Source organism: Colletotrichum aenigma, assembly GCF_013390185.1.
Source record: "Colletotrichum aenigma strain Cg56 chromosome Unknown KSG_Cg56_contig06, whole genome shotgun sequence".
NCBI lineage: Eukaryota > Fungi > Ascomycota > Sordariomycetes > Glomerellales > Glomerellaceae > Colletotrichum > Colletotrichum aenigma.
The window spans coordinates 867,313-880,379 of record NW_023500912.1 but is presented as its reverse complement, the minus strand read 5'-3'; the positions used below and the strand labels follow the sequence as shown (position 1 = coordinate 880,379).

The 13,067-nt window shown below is 56.3% G+C and overlaps 4 protein-coding genes across 4 annotated transcripts; 2 read left to right on the top strand and 2 right to left on the bottom strand.

Annotated features, from left to right (window-relative positions):
* Nucleotides 1–1,676: 1,676 nt before the first annotated feature.
* Nucleotides 1,677–2,472, top strand: fkr-5 (FK506-binding protein 2; the record flags this gene model as incomplete). The annotated part of the gene is made up of 5 exons (XM_037324518.1): nt 1,677–1,857; nt 1,916–1,973; nt 2,035–2,076; nt 2,131–2,204; nt 2,264–2,472. The coding sequence occupies 5 exons, from the start codon at nt 1,677–1,679 to the stop codon at nt 2,470–2,472; spliced, it is 564 nt and encodes a 187-aa protein (XP_037177084.1).
* A 415-nt stretch (nt 2,473–2,887) lies between these two features.
* On the bottom strand, nt 2,888–4,306 carry rds1-0 (Protein rds1; the record flags this gene model as incomplete). Its single annotated transcript, XM_037324517.1, has 1 exon — nt 2,888–4,306. The coding sequence occupies one exon, from the start codon at nt 4,304–4,306 to the stop codon at nt 2,888–2,890; it is 1,419 nt and encodes a 472-aa protein (XP_037177008.1).
* A 1,182-nt stretch (nt 4,307–5,488) lies between these two features.
* VAOA-3 (Vanillyl-alcohol oxidase) lies at nt 5,489–7,270 on the bottom strand (the record flags this gene model as incomplete). The annotated part of the gene is made up of 3 exons (XM_037324516.1): nt 5,489–5,784; nt 5,837–5,988; nt 6,042–7,270. 3 exons carry the CDS (start codon nt 7,268–7,270, stop codon nt 5,489–5,491), a joined length of 1,677 nt encoding a protein of 558 aa, XP_037176520.1.
* Nucleotides 7,271–9,376: 2,106 nt separating this feature from the next.
* Nucleotides 9,377–10,232, top strand: CGCA056_v009268 (uncharacterized protein; the record flags this gene model as incomplete). The annotated part of the gene is made up of 2 exons (XM_037324515.1): nt 9,377–9,566; nt 9,733–10,232. 2 exons carry the CDS (start codon nt 9,377–9,379, stop codon nt 10,230–10,232), a joined length of 690 nt encoding a protein of 229 aa, XP_037176519.1.
* Between the last annotated feature and the right edge of the window lie 2,835 nt (nt 10,233–13,067).

Here is a 13,067-nt window from a genome sequence, read left to right as displayed (position 1 = left end):
CCCCTTAGTAAATCTTACTAAGGGAGCGGGTTATATAATTAGTACGGGCCTCGCGAGTTTATAATTTAAGGACGCTCAGGAGGGCAACTTCCTCCTGAGCAATACACGCCTTTTCATAAACTCTTCGGTCTCCTCTAACTGCTGGCTCTCAGCACTGTGTTTTTTTCTCGAAGCGGCCTAGTCGGGCTCTCTAACGGGTCAGAGAGTTCGGATCGTGCCTGATGTTTTGAAGATTGCTGGGGGAAACCCTGTCATGCGGGCTGCGACAGCGACCCAACTGGCCGCCATCCAGCCCTTTCGATCGGGTCTCCAGCGGGTGAGTATGCATGTGGCAGCGATCGCTCCAGTAGCGCAGGTTGTCTGCAGCATGTAATGCAGTGAATGCACGAAATGGGCAAGGGATCGCGGATAGCAGTCTGCTGCGAGTGCTCTTTTCGCCGTGTGGAGTGGTTCATGCCTCTGGCGTGCAGACGGAGACGGGCAAGTAGGGCGGGCTGCATGGTTTGATCTGCGACTGGAGGTCGACGACAGACGGCCAAACGGGCTCTGGCAGAGGAGACGACTGAGCTAATGCCGAAGACACTCGAAACGGCAAACCCTCAAAAGCGTATACCACAGGTGTGCCATAGTGCGCATGTCTGTAAACCTTCTCTAAATGGCCGTTCTATCGTTTGTCACTATCATATCGACATGCCGGACGGATAGGCAAGGAACCCTTTTGCGCCGACCCTCTACGACGACAAGCCGGTCGCCTGATAGGTTTCTCTTGCTGCAGTAGTCTCCGTGAAGCTGGCAATCGACTGGTGCTCGGACATGTCTGACAGGCACGCGACAGCGCCGACTCGCCGGAGGTGGGTAGCACCTCAACAGCACCTCAACCGCAGGCCGTGATGGTCGCGATGACTATCCTTTGGGTTATGATTGGCGTTGACGTCGGGCTAATGAGACGCGACTGCGTGGTCCCTGTCTGCCTCAACAGCTCGTGTTGTTCCGCCTCGGCCGAAATGACATTTGGGCACGCTGCACAGCCCAGACACCGATGACTCCGTCGCAGCCACGTCGAGATCACAAGCTGTGGCTTGGAAAAAGAAATCACCAAAGGGTAGAAACCGGGAACCAAATCGACGACCGGTCCAGACACACGAGGCAAGACATGCTGCGGCTCATGGATTCCTGGGCGAACTGGGGTTGAGTCAAATGACTCGGAAAAAAAGCCGATCGCGAGTCCAAGGCGGTCGACAGCCTCATGTGCGGTTGACAGACCCCCACAACTATCACCAATAATCCTCGTGAGAAGGAATGGTGGATGGGAGAGTTGCTTGGGGTTGTTGCTGGTGCTTGACGTCACACAGAGTCCAGAGCTGTCAGCTGGAGCTCAGCTGGGGCAGGTCCCTGGCGATAAGCTACCCTCGTCACATGCGGGTGCCCTTTATCGATAACAAAAACGGGTCCGTATCTCCGGATTATCCCTGTGAATGAGCCAATCGGAAAATAGCAATGAGGGAGAGGCGGCGTGGCTTCAACCCACCACAGCTGCGGCGGTGGCCCCTCGTTGCAGCTGTCTTCCTTGTTGCTCGCCAGCTGTTCGTCTCTAATTCGACCAATTGACCGCTCAATCACAACATCTCGACCTTCTTCAGCACAGTCTACCGCCTCACCGTCCCAATTCAACCATAATGCAGGGTCTCCTCCTCTCTCTCGGCCTCCTGGCCTCCAGCGCCGTCAGCGTCGCCGCCGCCGAGCTCCAGATCGACGTTACCCAGGCCGTCGAGTGCGAGCGCAAGACCAAGAATGGCGACAAGGTCAACATGCACTACCGCGGCACTCTCCAGTCCAACGGACAGAAGTTTGATGCCAGTAAGATGCTGCGCCGATTGCCAGTTGCATGAATGATACTGACGTCTCGTTTCTCAAGGCTACGACCGCGGAACCCCTTTCAGCTTCAAGCTTGGTAGCGGCCAGGTCATTAAGGGGTCAGTTCAATCACTCGGCCGACAAGCAAAGACCGAAGAAACATGACTGACAACGTCGCAGCTGGGACCAGGGTCTTCTTGACATGTGCATTGGCGAGAAGAGGTAAGATGGGCGACAACCAAACGTTCGAGACCAACCGATCCTGACGCCTTACAGAACCTTGACCATCCCTCCTGAGCTGGGCTATGGCAACCGCGGCATGGGCCCTATCCCCGCCGGCTCAACCCTGGGTTTGTACAACCGAATATCAAATCATTGAACGGTCCTAGCTAATCGTTATCTTCCACAGTCTTCGAGACCGAGCTCATTGGCATCGACGGTGTCCCCAAGCCTGAGAAGATCATCATCAAGGCCACCGAGAAGGCCAGCGAGGCCGCTGAGGCAGCTGAGGAGGGCGTTGCTCAAAAGGTCGCCAGCAAGGTTGCTGAGGCTGCCGATGTTGTCAAGACTATTGTCGCTGACTCCGACGCTGACGGCCAGGAGCACAACGAGCTCTAAACGGGCGCATCAATACAGGGCGTTAGACATGCGTTGGCTAGAAAAAAAAGGAAAGGTCCGCCTTAGGCTTACTGCCTTTCCCAAAAGAAACACGGGTCTGCATCATAGCATGGACCGGCGAATACGGGTGGACATGAGAAATATTTGACGTGCATCGAAGTTGTTATGATTCTAGGCGAGCAATAATGCCAATCAATTTACGCGAAGGTTCGCCTGACTATATCCGGCACATCCAACTATTTTACACTCGCTTTGTGGTTGTTTGTAATTACAACGTGATGTTATTAAGATTGATTGCTAACGATCTTTGTACAGAACAAAATGAAACCTCGCTCTCTGCGACGAATCTGCCCAGGTTTTTGACTCTGAGCCTGATCCGGCGGCTTGGCTCCCACATTGCCTCGTTCGTGAATCCTTAACCAGCCTGGTACACGGCCAGGGCGGCAACATGCGGGTTGATCATAGTCAGATTGTAAGGCGTAACATGCAAGTCAGTGTCAGTCAGCGCCAGGAACATGGTCGAGTTGATCGCCGGGTCAAACTCCCACGTCGACACGTTCGGCTGGATGGTGTACGCAGTTCCTTCCTCCAAGCTAACATTCTGCAAGGCAGAGTACGTAACGTTCAGCTGGGAAACCCACGCAGCGAACTTGGGTTCCTTCACGTTCGTCGAGGTGATGTAGCTGTTGTTCGGGCCGACCGGCTGACCCGGGGCATCCCACTGCAAAAACACCTGGCGACCGGCATACGACAGAGGCATCGTCCGGTTCTGCGAGATGGCCGGATTGCAGTCCTCGCCGGAATCCGTAGCGTTCACACAAGACTCAGCGTCGGTGATGTTCCCCGTCGCCGCCGTGTTAGCCCACCCGCCAGTCGTCTCGTTCCAGGCACTGGACCCGTTGATACGGTACGGGTTCGGCTGGTTGAGGACGTGCAGCGCGGGAAAGTTCTGCCAGATCAGCCGCGTCTGGTTCCACGGGCAACTGGAGATGTACGGCGCCAGTAGCGTCCACGCCCAGCTCTGCGGGATGCCGACGGTGTGCCACTCGGGCATCGGGAACAGGCCCTCGAACTGCCGGAAGATCATCTGTTGGCGCGCCTCGGTGGTGATGCTCTGAAGGAGCAGCTGCGCGGCGGGGCCCGAGTTCAGGTGCGGCAGGAATCCGTAGACGCCGGCCTCGCCCCAGCGCGTGAGCTTCTGGTTAAAGTCGATGTACTCGCGGAGGTTCGAGACGGGGTAGTTATACGTGCACTGCTGCGGGGCTTCGGCGCCGAGCATGTTCGTGATGACGGTCGCATGGCCGATCTCTTGCTCCGCCATGAACTGCAGCAGGTACCGGTCTTCGGCGTTCAGGCCGAGCTCCTCAAAGTCTTCGACGGGATACGTGGCCAAGCCCCAGTGGAAGAGGTCGAGCTCGATGTACTCCTGGTACAGAGCCAAAGCGAGAGATTGGTAGTCGAAGTCGCTTTGGACGCGATATACTGGCGCGGAGCCGTTGGTGCCGAGACCGCCGGCAGGAGTGTACGGCGCGGGCTGGTCGCCGTGGAGAGCGCCGTCTGCCGGGTAGTCGTACGCATCGTCTGGGGGAGGAAGTTGCGGCACCTCTGAGGCGAGAATGCTGGTTGAGATGGCGCCCGTCGTGGTTGGCGATGGTCCTGTGTAAGGGCCATGAGAAGTCACATTCTGGACGGGAACTTGGGAGGCGGTGATTGTTGGCTCGGAGGTGACTGTGGTCTGAGGTTCAGAGACGAACGGGACCGCTCGGATTGTCGTCGCTAAGGCGAGAAGCCCAGCATGTTGGAGGATGCCTCGGGGCGCCATTATCCTAGTCATCTTGTTTTGTGTTGAAGATGTGCTGAAGAACTCGGCTTTCTGTGAACAGATGAACAGGTCTTGCTTCTTATAGAAGACAAATCTGGGTTGCACAGCTACGCAAAGCGTCGGGACTACGACTCCATTACAACATCACAGAATCACCTCCCGATGTCGGCTCGCCATTTCCCCAGCGACCTGGGCATTAGCCGCTGGGGATGAGTTCATAGACTCGGGATGAACGGCTCATCGGAGAATTTCTCATCTCAAAAGGAAGAAATTACGGGGAGAGTTGCAACGTCTTACTCAGGCGCTACAGAGTCTTTGGGTGTAATTGTGCCGTCATCCGCCAGATTGAGCCTGACGGACCAGCTTACAAACAAGCTCAGGCCTTTGTTTCCTCGGCATACGAAGGGGAAATAAGAAACCATCGAATTTCCGATGTTCTACGGTAGAACCGCAATTATTCCCACAGCCTTACCAACGGAAAGACGTCAGTAGTACCTCACGGAGTCAGGTCCGGTGTGGGGCTTACCGGTCCAGGGGGGCGCCGGTGGATCTGCTCCGCCGGACCATGACTGGTCAGCCCCGGTGTTGATGACGCTTACATCGGACGGATGAGGCTCTTTTTCGAAGCCCAGATGGAATTACCCCTTGCTTCGGAATGTGGAAGGGCGTCGGGAAGGACGTTCATTTAGATGAACTTATGGAACAACGACTGCGCGATGATGTTGAACGTGAGAAACGACATTATTCTGCGTGTCGTCCTTCATCGGTCTCCGGATGTTTAGGTCCGGAGGAAGGTCGGATTGTCGCATCTTCCATTCTTTGTGCCAACCTAAGCGACTTCTTTGGACAGGCACAGTAAATCCCGATCAAAGACCTCATCACGCAGAAAACATGGGGTACACAACATGATCGAGATGCATTAGCACGTATCTCAATTTGAATCAATCTCATCTAACCAACTCCGGCGACGGTCCAAGACTCTAGCCTTGGATGCAAGATCTAGCCGCGCGGAGTCTATTACTCAAACCTCTCAACTACCACCCCTATCTCCGGCGCCGTTCCAAGATTCGGCCACGCCCTCTACACCCTTCTAGTTCTGCTTCTGCATTTTATCTGGAGCATCAAGTCCACGTCATCTCGGCACGAGTCGCCGCCGCACCCCAGTACCAAATCGTTCCTCCACCGGGCCGACGGTTAGTTACCGTCCAGCACCCACTTCTTCTTGTCGTAGCTCGCGGGCCACACTCCGTTCTTGCCTGGCGCGATGATGCCGTTCGGGTCGAGAGCGTTCTTGATCGCCTCGTTGAGCTGCATCTGCGCGTTGTCGTTCCAGTTGAAGGCGTCAGCGACGGGATCCATGAGGGCCGTGTGCGCCCGGAACTGGCCCCAGCCGTGTGCCGTGGTCTCCTTGATCAGCTCGTGGGCCAGCTTGCGGATGCGCGTCACGTCGTCTGGGACGTCGAGACGGTACGGGATGCCGATAACGTGGTCTTGGTAACCATTAGCACCGGTCGAGATCCACACCCAAGATTGGTGACTTACGAAGTTCTCGCATGCCGACTGCGAATGCACCGAGGTAGTCGAACCCATACTTTGTGATGAGATTCTTGGCTACATCGTGCTGCTTCTTGGCGTCTTCGCCCGAGACCTTGGAGATGGGGGCCCACAGGAGCTGGCCGCCGTTGGGAAGCCAGCTATAGCTCATGTTAGCTCATGTCTCTGGCGATGCGATATTATATCCACTTACTTCAGACATCTCAACTCCTCCACGGTCGGAATACCCTGCATCAACAACTCACGGGCACGCAGCGGGCTCTCCCGGGCGCGGTCCTCAGGAAGGAAGAACCGCGACCCCGGTATTGCGAGGAACTCGTGCTTGATGACGCCCAGCAGGACATCGCGGACGGGCTTGGGCCCGTAGACAGCACCAATCAGCTGCCACCGTCCGAAGTCGAGCTTCTTCGCAATGGCGTTGACTTCGTCTTCGGACAGTGGGCCCTCCTTGTCAGTGTATTTCGTCTTGGGCCCGCAGTGCGCGGCATTCAACAGAGTGTGCCGGAGAAACGGGACATTCTGGAGAACCATCTGAAGACGGAGCGGCCGGATTATGTCGACCACCTTGGGCAAGTCCGAGTCGTTCTCAAAGGTGATCTCGTAGGGCTGGTAGCCGCCGGGGTTGGGCATCAGCCACATCCCGATCTTGGTCACGATACCGAGGTTGCTCTGGGAGAAGAGCCCGTCATTGTACGGGCCGTAGCCGGTGTTGAAGAGCTGCCACGTCTCGCAGCCAGGCTGCTCGTCGGGGCGGAGATTCTTGTCGGCATTGGGGTTCGGCACGCCGCCCATCCCCGTGCGCACCAGCTTCCCATTCGGCAGCACGACCTCCATGCCGCAGTGCATACCCCAATGATCGCCGTATGGCGTTGCGCCGACGCCTCTCTCGACAGCATTGCCGAGCACGGAGCCCTGGCCGACAGGCACAGAGAGCCACAGGTGCTCTCGCAGATTGTGCTTCTCCAGGTACTCGTGCAGATCCCGGAAGCTAACACCAGGCTCCAGCAGAACATAGGCGCCCTCCACGTTGACCTCGAGGATACGGTTCATGTGGTGGCCCAGATCCATGACCACGGAGCCCGGGACGCGGGGGGAGGCGCCGCCGTAGCCGAAGTTGCGCCCGAGGGAGATGGGCCAGACGGGCATGACGAGGTCGTTGCACAGGCCGACGAGGGCCTGGACGTCCGGTACATGGCGCGGGGTGACGACGGCCGAGGCGACGAATTTTGTCTTTTCGTAGAGGGGGAAGTGATCGTGTGACTTGGGCTGGTTCAGGTACGAGTCGCCCTCGAGGGGCTTGTCTTTAGGGATCACGCGGACATTTTCGGTGCCGCAGATCTCTTGGGCGCGAACAATAAACTCTTGGAACTTTTCGGGTGTGAAGTTTGGAGGGAGAGTTATAGGTTCTGGGATTGGTGCCATTGTGGATGATCGGATGGTTGGCTGCGTGGAAAAGGGGTTCTCTGGATGTAGTATGTCCAGCAGAATATCAAGATGCAGATGGTTCTGATGCTCTTTCATATTCTATTGTCAATTGGGATATTGATTCTTTTTAATACTAATCTCGACCGTCGGTCTCGCATCAATCACTATGCAACTTCAGCATGACAGTGGATCCTCGAGACAAGTCAACCTCGCGGACCGGACCACGATCAAGCAATTCATCGTACGGAGGCGACGTCGTGGGGCAGTTTCCCTTGCCCGTTTTAGATCCGCAAAGATCACCTTTGGGCAGAGCGTATACAGATACGGGGACAGTCGGCAAGAGTCAACTAAGCCATGCTACCCGGGGAACTACGAGAGACCGAGGCTCTGTGCCGACAGAGTCGGGCCCGTCCGAAGTCGATAATGAGATACGCGGCTCTTTCTACTTATTAAGGGGTGGCTTGCAGAGGTCGCTTTAGGTCAATGGACCGACCACCTGTTCGACGTCGACAGCTGCCCATGGATATGGTTTCCTGTCGCAGCTGGGCTGAGTTCGATAAGGTACGAAGACACCCGCATGTCAGGAAACTCTGTTCCACCTGACGTGACGGGTGTCGTGGAGCAGTTTTGGGTTGCAGACTGAAGAGGCATAGTATGCGAGTGAGAGCAATAACAAAAAAGTAGTCTGTTGTCCACTGGGCCTCCTGACAATGGCCGGCCTTGCAGGAGAAACGAGTGGCGGAAGCTGCGGACCTTGAGTCGACGGGACAGAAACTTGACATGAAACGTTATTTGACGGGAACCTTGAACACACAGACAGCCGTTCCCGCTGTGAGATGCTGCATGCTGCAAGATGCAGTCTTGACAGACAGCGTCTTACCGTCGCAGCGAGAGACGCTAATGAAACGAAACAAGTTGAGTTGGTCCCGTCCACCATGTCCGTGGGGTAAACCAGCCCGTCGGCTCGTTCGGCCGGCGTTGTCCGAGATTGGCGGGCGGCAGATCATTACGGTTGCACACCCTCTTCCGCCTCTCCTCTCTCACACCGACAGCGACACCGACATATTACGCTTATTTTTCTCGTTTTCTCTTGCACTCGTCCCATCACGATTTTGGGTTGCTTTCGTTCTCTTTCAAACCTGCCACACACACCCAATGGCGTGCTTGACGTTGTAAAGCCGCAGCCCTAAGACAGGCGGGCGGGCGGACTGAACCGGGGTGCGGCCAGTTCCGGAGGAGCGGTTGGAGAATCCTCGCATCGGCCATCCTCTGTCGGCGCGGAGCGGACTGCGCGGTGTTTCTAGAACGTTTCCTGCTTTGGGGTTCGTCGGCTGTTCGGCCCAGCAAGACGACGGGGAGCTTGGGACGCCATGGGAGCCCAAGCCCAATACCAATACCAAGACCACACACGACCCTCGGTCACCGGGTATCGTTGCGATTGCGAAATGTTGCGAAGTGTGAGCGTTGAGCCTATTTCCCCCCCGTTGGCAGCAGGCAGAGCCGGACATTGGCGAACCCCCCATGAAGCTTTGATCGGGGGTTCCCACGATTGCGAACTGCGTTGGGCAAAAAGGGAGGGCGGGATATGACACGCCGACGGCCTTGCGCTCGTGAGCCACATTCCGAAGTGCGGTGCCAGATTGTCGGGCGAACCTGAACACCGTTTCTGCTGAGCGGGAGAACGTCATCAGCCAAGATCCCCTTCACTTCAGACAGCCACACACCATACACCCACCACACCCATATCACACACACACACACAACATGGACTGAGACTAAACTTCTGCGTTGGAACCAATCCCTTGATCCAGTCGCTTCTTGTTCGCTCTCGTTGAGCTGTAGGTATTTAAGATTAGGGTTGTGTCCACATCAGCTCTAGAGGGGGACGCGTGATTACCACATACACTACTTCAGAAAAGGATCCGGACGTCTCCAGCTAGCTGTCTCTGTCTGAGCTTAGCAGCAACTATAAATCAACTTCAAGTCATCTGCCCATTACCTCATTTAGCCTCGTTGACAAAGAAGAAGAGCCGTGACGAAAAAGGTCCTGCCGTCGAAAAGCAAAGTCAAGCACATACACACGCGCGACGCAGCTTTGTAGTGATGGATCCTGCCGCCGCCCAGCTTGCCAACGCCGTCACCGAGCGTGTAATCATTCCCGTCAAGGGTGGCATTGATGACTGGAAAGAGCAGCTGAAGTCCATGCTTCAAGTCCTCCAGAACCAGCCCGGATATCTCCGCACTCGATGGGGCCCATGGAGCGAAGATCCGCAGAAGCTGGAGCTCCTCGCTGGTACGTGAATAACCTCCTTATGCCCGGGGAGGAGAACGCGGCGGGGAGGGATACAAAAACCGTTGCGCGCCAGCCCTGCCGATCAACGACCGGGGAAAGTTGCCGCAGTAGGCAAGAGAGAGACCGGAAAGACGCCGAGCTAATGTGACTGTGCTTCCGCGAGTAGGTTGGATCAACGCTGAGGCAAGCGAGGCCTGGAAGAGGACGAGAGACTATGCCGATGCCATGGCCAAGCTGGCACCCGTGCTGAGCGGACAACCCACGAGCCACCTCCTGCAGTTCAAGCCCTTCGCGCCGCAGGCCGTCATCAACTCGCCCATCGTCGAGACGCTGAGCTTCGAGGGCTGCCGAGAGCCGGAAGAGAGGATGCGCGAGATCGTCGAGAGGGCGAAGGCGATGCCCGGGTGCAACGGCGTAGCGAGCGGGTTCTCGCTGTGTAGGAACAGCTCCGGAGGAGGCCCAAGCAGTAGCAGCGGCAGCGGCATGGCGAGCGGGAGTGCGAGCATCGGTGGCGGCAACGGCGGCAGGACCTTCGTCGCGGTCATCGGGTGGACGGGGGTCGAGGCAAGCCGGAGGGCAAACAAGGCGGCATACACGGGCGGTATGAAAACCGAGAGTCACCACGTCAACTTTGCATTTCCCGTCAAAGGATTTGGAGGATTATAGAGACTTGTGCGCATGTCCCGGGTGCATGATGTGGTTCAGCGGGTTTTAGAAGGGGATATTTTGATGAGCAGGGCGTTCATGTGTTGAGAGGGCTGGGCTTGGTTTGATTCTGTTGCCCGTTTTCCGTTAGCATCCCGCATCTTTCATGTCAGTAGTTTTGATGCTAGTTTCGTTTCTCGGCGGGGTCGAACGTGTGCTTTTTCTGGGTCGAACATTCTCTTCAGCTTCTAGTCGGGCGAATTGGCGAACTGCGGAATTGCGAAAAGAAAATACCATCATACCATCACCGTCTTGAGTCCCTCTCGCGTCTGTGATTCCTCGCGACCGCGCTAGAAAGCTGTCAGCCCGGAGATGAAGCATAGCTGTGAAGCTATCGACGTCCGCGCCCTAGGATCCCCTGCCGGAGAGAGTGCGCCGGTTCTCAGCTCGCTTACACAACACAGACGAGAGCAAGATGATGACTGTCCATAGTACCAGATGTCTGCTCATAGCTCGGGAGTTCCAGACTCTCCCCACACACGCACTAGACGCAGTCGCAGGGGCATACGGATACGGTCACGAGACTCGCAATAGTTCGTCCAGTGTGCTTTGGTCGGTTTGTGACAAGCTGCAACCTTTTGCTTATATGCCGATTGACTTTCCGAACGCGGAACTCGAGTTGCTGCAGAACGCGGATCTTTGCGTTTGGAACCGTGGTTCTGGAGGGGTTTCTTCACCGAATCACCGTCACTGCAGTGCAGATCGAGACAAGCCACGGACGACGGGGACGAAGTGGGAATAGTGCCGGATGCTCAAGCGACTGACGCCACGCCCGGTGCCAGTGTCGGAAGAGGGACAGCTCTCTTCGACGCCCCTCTTTCTACCGCCACCTTATGTCGCTAGACCTCGGGTACGAGCCGCTCTATCCTTTCTTCGGGACGATGTTGCTTAGTTGACAGATGAATGGACGAGGAAAGGCGAGAAAAGAGATGAAGCGTCGAAGTTCCATGTCATTAGCGCGCGACATCCCCGCATTTCATGATGCGCGTCGTCTACGGTCGGTCCACTGGCATGCTGCGCTGAAGAAAGTGGAAACGGTGCAGAAGAAACTGATGAGGAAAAGGAGATCTGTGGCAGCCTTCTTCTCGCTCGCTTCTCGGCCCCTGGCATCTTAATCTTGGCGGGTTCAAATTTCCATTGGGGGCCGCACAGAGAACGGGCCCCAATGGCGATGGTTAAAGGCGAATGGCCATTGCTACCTTGCTACTTCCTCGGATGGAGAACGGTCGTCCTCGCACTCTGATTGACGGTTATCTCGGCTCTCGTGTCCTGATTGATTCTAGGTCGAAGCTTTCACCCACGTGGAAAATATCTCCGGGAGGGAACAATGCGGCCCTGTGGCCCAGCAGAACGACTGGGACGCAGGAGATATCACGTTTCAGAACGCACGAGGGTGAAGACGTCCCATGCGCATGAACGGCTGTTCGGGGTTTCTTGTAGGAAGTGGTTCGTTGGTGTGTTTGGCCGGTGTCTTCGCCAGGAGAGCCGGGTGTTTTGGAGTCTTTTCTCCCGCTTCATTCTAGTGCTACTGTGGGTTGATGAAGAAACATTGCATCTGGAGATGCTGGAGACCTTCTCGCCGGGAGATGCTGTCTTCTTCATCGCAGTCTGAGTTTCCCTTCGCAATCTACTGTACGTCAGCAGTTGAGCCTCTGCTCGCCCACTCTAAAAAGCAGATGTGGCAGATGGCATGATGCGACCTTGATCACTTGTCAACTCGTTGGCGTGAAGAACAGAGCAGCGCACGGCCTTCAGCTGCATCCATCAAGACATGGGACCCGTGCCGATCTCTGCTGATCCAGAACACATTTTTCGCACCCGTCTCCAGCAAGACACCGGAATCTCGTGCTGTGACTCGCTGGCTCGTTTACTGTGAAGGAGTTATCGACACTGGTGACCCATCGTCTCCTCTTAATATTCCCCGCCTTTTTCGCGAGATTCTTGTTAGCGGGACCCAGAAAGACCCATGCCCGCCACGCTGCGCGTATGACAAGACTGAGCCCCCGGAAAGGGGATGCCTGTATTTCGGGACCCCAAGTTGCATTCCAGGAGGGCCTCTGGAAAGGGCCCCCGTCCGTCTGTTGCGTGACTTGATCTTTTCCAAGATCTGCGTCTGGGTTTCTTCAGCAAACCTTCCTCCGGCAGTTGAACGATAGGGATGACGGCACATCGAAAGACAAGACACGGCTGCTGTGCCTGTTGATCCTTTGTCTTCGGGCCAATGGACTGTGACACCTGCAGGTTTCTGAAGCTGTATTGCTACCGTCCTCAGGCTAACCCTTGGCGGCCGAGGACTTCCATCGGCCTCTACCTTAATTGGGTTTTCTGCCCGCCAGAATACGTGCCATGCACGCAGGAAGGGCGAGATTTCAAGGAAGGGCGTGTCGATTGCAGGTCCTGTCGTCTCATATCCCTCCACCACCCTGTCCATAATAGTACGCAAGCCTTTCCTCCCTGCCACTACGGCGTCGTAGTGAAGGGCTCCTCCGACGTTACGGCGCTGTGGCGTCGGGCTAAGGATGACACTACCAATTGTTACCATGTGGGTTCCATCTGGGTCTAGCTAGTCCACCGAGGCACTCCAGCGTCGGCTAAGGGTTTTGCTTCCCGCGGCCCAGGCTGCCCGGGGCCGTTTGGACTGCTTCTCCAGCGTACCCAAACCAAAAGCTTTCCATGCTGTTGCCACAGGCTCACACTGAGGTGTAGTCAGAAAGACTCATGCAGTAAATACTCCGGGAAAGAGTGGGACATGGAAACTGGGCGAGGACGATCCGCAGCCCACTGCTGTCTGGAGAA